General features: G+C 42.4%; 2 protein-coding genes across 2 annotated transcripts in view; one reads left to right on the forward strand and one right to left on the reverse strand.

Annotated features, from left to right (window-relative positions):
• Positions 1 to 13,394, forward strand: part of LOC137439936 (interleukin-17 receptor A-like) — a 75,775-nt gene that overhangs the window by 52,166 nt on the left and 10,215 nt on the right. The window contains exons 7-9 of the mRNA XM_068136206.2: positions 1,814 to 1,956; positions 2,078 to 2,149; positions 7,736 to 7,793. Of these exons, the coding sequence (XP_067992307.2) occupies positions 1,814 to 1,956; positions 2,078 to 2,149; positions 7,736 to 7,793 (273 nt within the window). The remainder of the gene's footprint in view (positions 1 to 1,813; positions 1,957 to 2,077; positions 2,150 to 7,735; positions 7,794 to 13,394) is intronic.
• Positions 954 to 13,394, reverse strand: part of LOC137439943 (uncharacterized) — a 50,870-nt gene continuing 38,429 nt past the window's right edge. The window contains exon 4 of the transcript XR_013621479.1: positions 954 to 1,176. The gene's annotated coding sequence lies outside the window, so the exon portion shown is untranslated. The remainder of the gene's footprint in view (positions 1,177 to 13,394) is intronic.

The raw sequence follows: 13,394 nt of genomic DNA on the forward strand, positions 1-13,394 counted from the left end.
GATGAGTGCAATTCATTGGTATGCACGTCACCCATGGTATGAGATTGACATCATGATGAAATTGTCACTAAACATTGTGTAGTATGTCCACATTCCACAATGCGATAGCTTGCGTAATTTACTGCTAATACCTGACAAGTTTTGATGATAATCAGGAATATGTAACACCATTTTTGTATAAACACAATTTTTGGATAGATACCATTTTTTGAAAGACACCATTTTTAGGTAGACTATTTTTGGGCCTCCCAGGCCTCCCTTCTCCAGACTTAAATCTCACCCTCTGCGCCCACCCATTTTCAAGCTCCCACTTTATCCAACCCTCTCCCTTGTATACCATTGCATGTTGTTTGCATGGCAAGCATCATGCGAATTACAATTCGCACAACAATGTCCCTGATATGAACAAAAACTTTTCACTCCGCAACACCTCAAGGAGGAATATTTCAATTAGGTCCTAGAAATATCCTGGTCAGCTGATTGCAATTCCACTAAATTTCATTGCTGGTTCCAATCCACACAAAGGATGATGAATGCACTGTTGCCTTGGCCTATTCTTTGACTAGCAATGAATTTTGTTGGCACTTCATGGTTATTTACCCCTAACGAGCAATTGTCTTCAAGTGGTAACAAGTTTTTATTAGATCTAACAAACACTTTTTACAGGTCTCGTTTTTTTTAAGTAGTGGGAGCAGGCCGGGGAGTGGTGGTATAGGGTGTATCACAAACGTTGGAAACAGAACAGTGCCAACCTTCTTCTCATGAATGTTTGACACAAATTATAATTAGCAAGACAGTGAATGTATAAATCTGGGAGACACTGATCAATGGTAAGTTTTTAGTAATTTGTGGTTGTGTGAGCACTACTTCATTACTCCTGCTTACCAATATGCATGGTAAGCCAGTTTTGAGCCACCTACTTGTGACATACACATTCTGGGCCAACAAACAGAGCTGTCTCAGATTTTTTAATCATGGCTATGACTGCAATGTGTGGTGAAGGAGAAAAAAGGTCAATATTTTTAACCATATTTGCATATGTAATAAGTAGATGGGCCCTAGACTGAGATGAAACACCAAAACATCACCACGAAGTCCATGTCCATTCCAAGAGGTCCATTCATTGGTCCTGGTTTATCCTCAGATCCTTTTTGTCACAGAGAAGTTCCTGGTTATCTAGTGGAGAGAAAGCCTTGGTTATTTAGTTCTGCATTATATCGCTCATATAATTATTATGTAACTAGCTGAAGTATGCAGCGTTGCCATGGGAAATTCAATGAAATATGTATTTATATATTTCCTGCATGATAAAATGGGAAATGTTGGCATTTTGGTTTCGTATGAATTACCAATCTTCGGCGTTGCAAAATGCACTTGGACAAAAAACCCAGGCAGTATATAAGCCACATACTCACTTGAGGCCTGAACATGGAGGTGTTGTAATAAACCTGTGTAAAGCAATCTTTTTAAAAACCGGCGCGAATGTAAACACTATAAGCAAAAGGCCCGATCAAGGCATGAAGGCCAATTTTCTTGTTTTATTTGGGGACTTTTTATTTATTTATCCAAACATAGCCCTTGATCTTCCACTGGATGAAAGAGGAGGCCGTGCAAAGTTTAGTAGCAATGGTTCCTGCAGGGTCCGAATGCATAAGCGAACAAACAAAGAAACTTTCTTTTTTATAGATTTGATAGTATGTCTCATTTCTGGTACATTTAAAGATAAATTGAATTACATATTGACATATACCTTTTAATTTAGAACACAAAACCCTTTTCCCTTGTCGAATGCTTGTTGCCTGTTACTGGACAGGTGCTTCTTGTGAAGCCAATTTGGCTGTGAAGACTATAGAGGAAAGTGCACACATCTCATTCACTGCGGGATCTTACTTCACAAGTCATAATGTGACGATTTGTCACTGTGGGAACTGTGAGACTCAAATACACCATCTCAAGGTCAATGAGTTTCCTGGTTTATTTTTTCATCATTTATTTATTTAATTGATTATATATTGGTGTTGTGTGATATAATGCTCTTGGTTAACATGCAACATTTATCGCTTTCTTATGAATACAGGGAATACATGATGGAAGGAATACTGTTGTGAAAAACTATGCGGCTCACCATGGATGTTCTCTGAATGTAACGGTAAGAATGGGAAAATAGTACACCATACCCATCCAATAACACATGAAATAGAAAGAAGGTTCATGACATCAGTTAGTGGCAATAATGAAGTTTTATTCAAGATGCATTTTCTCTGAAAACTAACCCATATATACACACACACACACACATATATATATATATATAAAACTGTAAGAAATAGTAGAAACTCCACAGTACGAGCAGGGCGTCTCATTTGCATTGAATAAATAATCGTTAGATTAAATAAGACGCGGACGTAGCTTCAGGACGTCGATCTTTAATTGTCGACAAGCTTTCGACCAACAAAGGTCTTCTTCTGAGTCGGCCCCAAGTTCCTTGAACTTGGGGCCGACTCAGAAGAAGACCTTTGTTGGTCGAAAGCTTGTCGACAATTAAAGATCGACGTCCTGAAGCTACGTCCGCGTCTTATTTAATCTAACGATTATATATATATATATATATATATATATATATATATAGATATATATATATATATATATATATATATATATAGTATGTGATAGTCAAAAATATATGCTAGAGCAATGGAACTCTACCTCACAGTGGTACTGAAGTTTATATGTTAAAATGACCTTATGATCTACAGAGTTGTATTGCGTGGTGAAAGAGTAGCAACAAAACTAAGAGACCTCCATCGCCAACTTACAACGGCAAGCATAGCTAGTGTGTCAAACCCTTCCACATGACATATTACAGTCTGAAAATAGCCAGCAGCTCTTGAGAGCAGAGGATCCTAAGAATCTCTGTGTTTGACTCGACTCACGTTGGACACTGGATCTATGCACGTATAATGGACACATATGTCCATTAAATGAAGCAAATCTGACAAGCATGGAAGAACTCAACCACACTAAATAAGAAATGTGGGGTGTTCATCAAGTTCTACAAGTGAGATAGTCACATAGTCACAAATAGAGAAGGTCACAATAGTGAGATAGTCACTTCCCCTTCCCTCCCTTCTCTTCCCCTCCTCCCTCCCTCCCTCCCCCCTCCTTATCCCATCCCCCCTCACCTCCCCTCTCCCTCCCTTCCTCATTCTTCCTCTCGCCCTCTCTACGCTCCCCCACCCCTCTTCTCTTTACCCCTCTCTTAATATTCCCGTCAATGAAGCGGCCCTGCGTTGCCCGGCAACGCTGGGTACCTTTGCTAGTCGTCAATAAAAATAGGGGCAATGCCCCTGGGCTCCCCTGGTAGAACCAAGGAGCCACTGGTAGGCGTGGTTGTCTCACGAAATCTGTAATGGAGAAGAAAGTAAAAAACCTTATTTTGGGGGGATTTTTTACAAATCCAGGACATGATGGGTCGAATGGCCCTCTCCTGCATCAAAATTCCTTCTATGCCAAAACAAGGTACAACAAGGTGTATATGGTGGTTCATGTGTATGCAGGCTGTGGCTGCTGGTTGCATCATTTTTCTGGGGGTGTGGATGCCGCTCATGCAATGCCTCTCTATAACCAGTCATCTGGTAATCATTTAGCCGACCTCGGAAGGATGAAAGGCTGAGTCAACCAACATGGTGTTAATTCAATGGCATGACAGGAGCTTAAACTCAGGACCCTAAGATCTCAATCCAGCCAACTTAACCGTTAAGCTAACACCAGGCTTAAGATATATATATATATATATATTTTTTTTTTAATATATATATATATATATATATATATATATAATCGTTAGATTAAATAAGACGCGGACGTAGCTTCAGGACGTCGATCTTTAATTGTCGACAAGCTTTCGACCAACAAAGGTCTTCTTCTGAGTCAGCCCCAAGTTCGACGGAAGTCGACTCGACTTCCGTCGAACTTGGGGCTGACTCAGAAGAAGACCTTTGTTGGTCGAAAGCTTGTCGACAATTAAAGATCGACGTCCTGAAGCTACGTCCGCGTCTTATTTAATCTAACGATTATATATTCAATACAAATGAGACGCCCTGCTCGTACTTTGGAGTTTCTACTATTTCTTACAGTTATATATATATATATATATATATATATATATATATATATATATATATATATATATATATATATATATATATATATATATATATATATATATACAGTACTGGAAAGAGTACCCATCCCAAGTGATGGGAAAATCTAGCCAAAGTATTCTCCCCAGTGACGGGATAAGTTTAAGTTAATCTATACTGAAACGCAAAAGAAACTTACCACCTTTGAAACCTTTAAATATCAACAATAACACTGCGTGTAGTAAATGTGTGAACTTATTTGTGGACAATAGTGTCCTCACTGTCAGACAAAACGGTCATGGATGGTCACTTGAACCTTCAATGGTCACTTCATAGCACAGCTGTTGAACAGCCGTTTTGACTGTCAGTGATTAGCCTAGGGGTACGGGATGATTTTAATGAGCTGCACGTGATGTCTTGATATTGGCTTTAAAAAGGCCAGTGCAAAATGGGCATTTCAATCAACATGCCACGATTGTCAAGGGATCAACGGCAGCGTGCCCTGGGCATGCTGCAAGGCGGACTGAGCTACCTGCCACACACGCTATTGAAAGGGGACTGACATTGCACCCTGTGCTGTTCTGTACTGTAGAACAAACTGATGAGATGGTGTATCTTGGTCAAAAACTTGACATGTCATCAATAAAATGCAAATGTTTCAATTAGCAATTGTTGGTTTGTACGGTAGCTCAGTCCGCCTTGCAGCATGCCCAGGGCACGCTGCCGTTGATCCCTTGACAATCGTGGCATGTTGATTGAAATGCCCATTTTGCACTGGCCTTTTTAAAGCCAATATCAAGACATCACGTGCAGCTCATTAAAATCATCCCGTACCCCTAGGCTAATCACTGACAGTCAAAACGGCTGTTCAACAGCTGTGCTATGAAGTGACCATTGAAGGTTCAAGTGACCATCCATGACCGTTTTGTCTGACAGTGAGGACACTATTGTCCACAAATAAGTTCACACATTTACTACACGCAGTGTTATTGTTGATATTTAAAGGTTTCAAAGGTGGTAAGTTTCTTTTGCGTTTCAGTATATCAATTAAAATAGTATTTAATGGACTTTAAAAAGATAAATTGTGTGATGCTCTTGGTTTCGCTCAGAAGCAAAACTCTGAGCTACGTATACCGCCTTTCGCTAAATGGTGGGGCAACAATGGGCTGCAGAGGTTGGATTTGTCTAAAAAGAGAGCAAAATATCGTGGGTTGCGAAACAAAATATGGCATCACGTCATTTCGAAAGTGAATGTTGGGCTTTTCAAACGCTGCATGGGAGGTGACCACCATAAACGGGAGACAGACAAACGCATGATCAGACACCACGGTTCGCAATATATAATAGATGACTTCCTTCCAAGGAACTTCAACACAGAAAGAGACGATTCGGCCCATCAACCCTGTGCCATTGCACAACCCATAACAGTTTTTTGTATTCGAAGTCATGGCTTGTGGAACAGCTCGAACACTAAACGGATCAGGGTGCAACAGGACAAAATAAACAGTAGTGAGAGGGTGGGGGGCAACCATCAGTGGAATTGAAGGACAAATTCGAGGGAGAATTGGACAAACAATGGGGTCGGGAAGGAATGAGGTTGACAGGGTGGATACAGAAGGAAACCTCTTTATCCTCCCCCCAAATCCTCCCTATCCCTCCTCTTCCCTTCTCCCCCTCCCCTTTCTCCCCACCTATTTCTCCCCTCCCTCAGACACTCTCTCTCTTTGTCCCCCCCCCCCACTCCCCAGTCTCTCCCCCACTCCCCTCTCCTTCCCCCATTATCTTCACTCCCCCCACTCGATCCCCATCTCTCCTCCCTCCCCCACTTTATCCCCATCTCCCTCCCCCACTCTTTCTCCCCCACTCTCCTACCTCCCCCACTGCCCTCATTCAAAGAACAAAAATAATGGGGGTGATGTATAAGCACATCCTCATTCACCTCCAAAATAAATAAATTAAAAACGCTGGCTTGATTGCTCGATACCTCAAAAAATAACAACTCGGGTTATGTAATGAAGCCAAAATCAATGCTATTGCTTATAATACATCGTGTTTATGCAGCTTGGATTGATTCCAATTCTATTGGGCATAAAGGAATGATCCTACAGACTGGAAGGCTTAAAGCCTGGGGCCTACACAAACTGTGTACCTCAAAAAGCCTGTGACGCTGATGGGCTGCAACCTTTCGACATTTGATGATGTTTTTATAGTCACTGTTGGTCTTGAGAAAAGTTATAGGGAACCCATGACGATTGCGAATATAACACTTCTGTTTGCAGCAATTTCACCTCACGTCCCGTGGAGCATATTATTAAATTATATATCAGGTAAAAAAAAAAAATTCCGAATTATTTTTTGATTTCACTATAGATTTCGACATAATTAATTAGGCCATGAGTTCCAATCATAAAAATATTGAATCCGATTTTGAAGATCAGCTTTTACTAAGCCTATACGATACATTATTCAATCTTGCCAGGAGCCAATCACAGTGCACCTATCATCATCACAATCACATCTTCAGAAAGCCAGTCAGCGTAACTGCGAACGGACGAAGGACAGCCACCCTTCCCTTAAAAATATATGTATACATAATACATTTATATATAGTTTCCTACTATTTATATATATTTATATATTTTTGTCTAATTTTAAAGATTGACATATATTGAAATTAAGTATTGCGAACATCTCATCGTCATCACAGAGAATACCAATGATTTTGAAGGCCTTGGTTTTCCATGGCATCAGGTTGAGCAAGGTGTGAGGCACGGGCACAAGCTGTGAAGGAAGAGAAATACTCCAGCAAGCTGCAGATGAAGGCCCTGTAAATAAAGAAAAGTTCAGGTGTGCCAAGGAAAGACTTTGCATAATGTTGGATGCCCAGTCAGTGCTGGCTTTGGAGGCCATTTATGGATATGTGGTTTTCTGTTGTATCAATTTGTAGAGAGTATGATAACCATTCAAGATGGATCCCAAGAATACCATTGTCGGACAGCTTGGAAAGTAAGGCTAGCCAGGCTGGGTGAAAGACAGGATTGAAAGATTGACAGATGTTCAGAGATGCTCTCGAAGGAAAGAAGGCAGAACTTTTTCTCCCTTTGTCTTCCTTTTCTCCTTTTTAATTTTCTCAATTTAGCTTCCTCCTATTCCCGGACACAACCATAATAAATTGTCTTTCCGAACAGGTTTGCACATTTGTTTTGTATTCTTGTTTGTCCGGTCCTTATCTTCCCATTTGACCATCGCATGTCTATCCATTGTCCGTCTGTAATCCTCAGCTCCACTAATCATACAATTGACCTCTTATCGTCCGTTTTTCTCGCATTGCACTTGAACTTCAATGAAAAGTATTTCATTAAATTATTTCAGGCATATTCCTAAAAGAAAAGTTGCTTTTTAAAATGTTCAGGTCAAGATTAGACCAATGGACTAGGGTTAGGAAACATTATTTCAGTTAGGAAGTATTATTTTTATAAAGTTTAGTTGTAAAATTCATGTTCAGTGAATTTGAGTACAATTCACAATGCATTGTTCATATTTCCACATTGGATGAGCTTAACCCCCAGACACATCTGTTGTGTGCGTGCAAGGTGTGTCCGATTGCTGCTTGCCGAGAACTTACCTGTCCTTGCACAAGATCTCACGCAGGTGTGACTTTTGTGATATCAGCTCATACTCTATCTCAACCAGAGTTGTCCTCAGAATTGAATTCATCCTGTGCCTTTTGCTTATGTAATCACACTTCACGATAAAACATCCAATATAGACTCCTCAACCAACAAAATAAGGAACAAAAGTTTTCAGTCTTGTCTTGTTATTATTTTTATTTTTCTAACTTGTTGGCCATCACCTGTACACTCAGACATCCTCCCATTCACAGACATTCTTTAACTATCACCAAGCCAGTTCCCCATTTAGTTAGCTACTTTACCAGCCAATCCACAAGCCCTCACCTCAACCTTTTATATGGTACCTTATCAAAAGTTAATATAACTCCAATACATTTGTTAAACAAGCCTGAATTTAATTTGAATTTATTTAATTGGTTCCCTATCGTTCCTTAATTAACTTTTCAACATTTTCTCCACAACTGAACTTAAATTAACACATCTATAGTTCTACAATTTGTCTCTGGATGCTTTCTTAAATAATGGTGTTATATTTACCACTCTGCAATATTTTAATACCTCTTTTGAATCTGATGAGATGTCAAAGATATCAGTTAATATCATACGTATCTGTTCTGTTAACATCACACTTATCTGCTCTGCCATCTCCTTCATTACTCTTGGATGCGTATTGTCACGCAAATCCCTCGGTTAATACCGGATGGATCCCCCGGTAGGATTGTGGATGGCCCAAGCGGATTTTAATGGAGGCGACGATCAATGACGGATTCGACTATAAAAGCATGGGGGGAAAAGGAAGAGGAAGAAGCGGCAAGCTCTTACCTGATGCCCCGACGGCAGCCCTCAATCCTGCAGGGAATGAACTCAAATGAACACAGGATTTTGAATAGAAAAGAAAATAATACAAGGATTTATTTACAATAAATAGCGGGACAGGAAAATAATGCGCCGGTAAATAAATGTCCTAAATCGGGACGTCCCCACACTCACTTCAACAACAGCACAGGGGGGTGAATTAAATAAAGAAAACGTCGTGTTGTGCGTGTTTGTGGGTGCGAGCTTATCTGTGTCTGGCTGGATGTGTCCGTCTGGAATCGCCCAGGCTCCGGCACTCGTGCGAAGCAGGCCTTGGTCCGCCTCGCTCACGCTCTGCTAGGCCCCGAGCGGCCCGCTCAGTGGCACGCCTCGCTCGCCCTTCGTCGGTCGCACGCGAGGTCCCGTCTGCTCGTAGCACCATGCCTCGCTCCAAGCACCGCTCCAAACACCAAGCACCGCTCCAAGCACCATGACAAGAACCCAGGGAAGACGACGAACCACCATGGAAGAACGCCGGGAGGAACGCAGGGATGAGGACGACGACCGAACCAGGCCAGAACCAGGTAAGAATGCAGGGAAGACGACGAGGGAAGCCGATGACCGAACACACCGAAGCACCCAGAAAGACCACCAGCCAGTCGTTTGTCTCCCGTGGTCTGACGTCAGCTCTCCCGCGTTTCAATTAGTCCCTTCCTTCTTTGTGGTCTTTCTCGCCTTCTGACGTCACCGGCGCTTGTCCTCCAACTAGCGACCTGCTTTTAAGTAATGGTTTGGCACCTTCCGCACTGATCGGCTGAGTGTTCGTGCCTTCCACACTGATTGGCCGAGTGTTCGTGCCTTCCGCACTGATTGGCCGAGTGTTCGTGCCTTCTGCACTGATTGGCCGAGTGTTTGTGCCTTCCGCACTGATTGGCCGAGGTGTCCACGGTCGGTGGCCAATCAGTGCACCGCTCCCTTCCACCAACCAATCACACATTCCCTGGGCGTGGCTATTGCTTGCCTTGCACGATGCTCGTTGCTAGGCCAGCTGGTGATGTGGCTGGCTGCGGCCCCATGCGGCGGTGCCCCGATCTGGCTTCCTGCCTGTTCTTCCTGAAAGTCTTTTTGTGGCGGTGGGGAATTAATTAATGTGTGCACTAAGGGATCTATCTACGTGTCTATATGAGTGCGTTGCCATAAGGGACACTGGATTGCTCACAGAGGGAATGACAAACGAGGGAATTTTACCCATAATCCCTGCACTAATTAGCATGCCCCGCCCCCTCGTGGCGGGGACACAGATACAACTTATTCCGACATCCGGCTAAACATAGAACTTATTACATGTAGATTCCCTATCACGACAGTCGAGTACCTACCTATGCAGACCTAACTGGCTCTAGATATTCCTCTACCCCCCTGACATAATAGTATTATATTGTTTTGGACCTTTATCTCCTCTTAGTTTTCCTAACTGTTGGCAAATTTATAGAGAGAATTGACCTAGGTTACATGCAGACATGCACACCGGTTCTGTATATGTGATTAGCCTGTGAATATACCGTATATAGGATGGCTCAGGTCAGGTGATGATAATTGTAACATTACATGTTGCTCAACCATTGTCCTAATGGCATGTTTGTCCATGCTCTATTCGTTTAAATGCTTGCGTGTCAAGCAAGGAAGCAGCACGTACCAATGTTTAAGTCTTTGGTATGGCTTGGACAGGGTTTGAATCACTGACCTTCCGGAATTTGATGGGGATATGGCCAAAACCATTCAGTGATAGGGCCAAAAACTATACTGTATATAGCATGGTATTTCAAAAAGCTGGAGACGGATTCGGATGAAATTTGGTGGATAGGTTGGGGATGTGACGAGGACGAAAGGATAAGATTTTGGTAAATCCGAATCCAGATCCAGCCCATCAGTAGGATACTAAACGTAAACTGCTCAGCCTGGCAGAGGTATACAGTGGTTCCAGTTGTGTATTTTATTTGTTGCGGTATTGAGACGAAAAATTGGCAAAAGATGTCGTAAACTGTTCAACCTGGTAGAGGTATACAGCTGTTCTAGTTGTGTATGTTATTTGTTGTGGTATTGAGACGAAAAATTGTCAAAAGATGTCATGATAACAATCTGTAAAAGGATTGTGGCATCATTCCTACCTGGTCATCCCTTCCTACCTTGTTTGGTTGTTTTGGGGGGATTCAATCCCTACATGTTTTTTCATTTTTACCTCCACTACTGAATATATATGTATATTTATATAGGGCCAAACTCAAGAAGAGGCACCTTTGAAGCAGCAAGTGAGGTTTAATATAATCGAGCAAACACAATATTGCGGAGCACGCCTTGAAATCGCAGGGCCTTGTCACACAAGACCGTGCAAGTCCAAGCCGCACTAAAAACTCAGTAAAAGACAAGTTGTTATATAGATGAAATAACAGAAAAAACGCTGCGCTGAAGTATGACCTCAGACAAGAGAGGGCCTTTGAAGACACAGATGTGTGTGAAAGTAAGATATTTCTCAGGCTCTAATTCCAAACAAGCTGGGCTTTACAAGGCCCAGGGATGCGTTCCCATAAACAAGATCCCTTGTGTTACATTTGGCAGTAAAACATATTGAGCCAGGCATACAAATCAAAGGAAACATATTAACTCATACTCTGCTCAAGGTTAACTGAAAGCCAAACAAGAATTAAATGACAACTATTCCCATAACTTTTCTCCCTTTGGAAGATGTTGAAAAACGTCTCCAAGGTTGGATCTGACCGAGCCATGGGGCAACAACATGTTTTGCAGTTCAATCTAGCTTTTTTGAAGCAAGCAAAAGAAAGACAATTATATATATATTTCTCAGGTGCCCTGTGCCACGTGGTGTGCCCCCCATGCCCCCCATGCCCTGCCCGACATATATATATATATATATATATACATATATATTTATATATATATTTATATATTTTTTTATATAAAATTATATATTTTATAAATATATATTTATATATTTATATAAATTTATATAAATTTTATAAAATATATATATATTTATATAAAAATTTATATAAAATTGATATTTATACATATATATATATATATAATTATATATATATATATATGTATATATATATATATATATATCTATATATATATATATATATATATATATACACACATATATATAATTATACTTCACTTCCGGGTTCGGTTGCGAGAGGACGCTGGCGTTGCATATTCGCCGCTTCTCCGACTGGATGGATGTACAGGGTCTGCTTCTACCTTTCTGACCTGACATCTCACACCTGTCCTGCCTTTTCACACCCGCACGTGCCGCGTGTTCTCCGGCTGGATAACGGAATCTGCTTTTGATGGTACGGAATACGGAATTCGAAAGGCCCGCTCCCGTTGATTGTGGCCGTGGCCTTGTTTGCCGGTGGCCTTGTGGCCTTGTTTGCCGCTGTGGTCTTGATTAGCGGCTGCAGTCGTTTGCCGCTGCGTTTGCCGCTGCGTTTGCCGCTGCGTTTGCCGCTTTGCCTCCTCGACCTTGGCCTCGTACTCGTCCCTTCGCTCCTGCCTGGCATGGCTCTGAAGTACTCCGCCGCAAGGCTTCTTCTGCTCAATACCCGCTCCACCCCATCATGCATCTCTGCCATCAAATCAAATGGACTCCTCCGACGACCCAGGTACATTCACCGTGGCTCCGGTCGCAAGTTTGTTTATTTGCAATCAGGTCACTCCATCCCCGTCCTCTGGTCGGCTCAGCGCACTCTCACTCTTCGTCCCAGCGCACCTGGTCACAGCAACCCACACGATCGCACCTCTTGCCTACGAACCCTGGCTAAATCACCTGAATTCATCCCTGCTGTTCAAAACAACATCAAGCTCACCCTGTTCAACACCCGGTCCCTCAACAATAAATGCCTCATCCTGAACGAATACATCCTGGATAACAAACTGGACTTTCTCTGTCTCACCGAAACCTGGCAACAACCTCTGGACTACTACACACTCAACCTCACCACACCCAATGGATATTCCTACGTCAATAAACCACGCTCGGAGGGCCGAGGTGGTGGAATTGCCGTTATCCACCGTCAAGACATCAAGACCAACCTCATCTCCATCTCATCTGCTCCATCAATTGAACACCTGGCTTTAAAACTCTCTGGTCACACGCAGTCAGTCATGGCTGTCGTCTACCGCCCTCCCAAACCACACCCATCATTCCTGTCTGACTTCTCCTACTTTCTGACCCAGCTATATTCCCTCTCCCCCTCAATCCTCCTCCTTGGTGATTTCAATATCCACATGGACTCCACTGACTCCACAATAACCACTGACTTCACTGATTTACTCACCTGCTTTAACCTCACTCAACATGTCGACTTTCCTACCCATATCCGTGGTCACATTTTGGACCTTGTCTGCTCCACTGGATTAAATTTGCACCATCTCTATGGCTCCGACCTCACCCTCTCTGACCACTTAGCCATCACTCTGACCATCAACATCCCCGCCCCAACACCAAGGCATTATCGCACAATCAACTTCCGTAAGCTAAACGCTCTTTCACCTACCTCATTCTCATCCACCCTCTCTGAAAAAATGTCCACTTCTCCCTTCATTGACCTCCACACCCCTTCCGACCTCACTGACTACTACAACCACACTCTCTCCTCCTGCCTTGACCAGCTTGCGCCTGTAAAAACCAAAACAGTTTCTTTCACCCATTCTGCTCCCTGGTTTACCCCTGAACTCCACCTGATGAAAACTCGTGCTCGCCAACTTGAAAGACTCCGCAATAAAACGGGTCTCACAGTTC

Source organism: Myxine glutinosa, chromosome 1 (genome assembly GCF_964187855.1).
Source record: "Myxine glutinosa chromosome 1, kmMyxGlut1.1, whole genome shotgun sequence".
In the NCBI taxonomy this organism is placed as follows: domain Eukaryota; kingdom Metazoa; phylum Chordata; class Myxini; order Myxiniformes; family Myxinidae; genus Myxine; species Myxine glutinosa.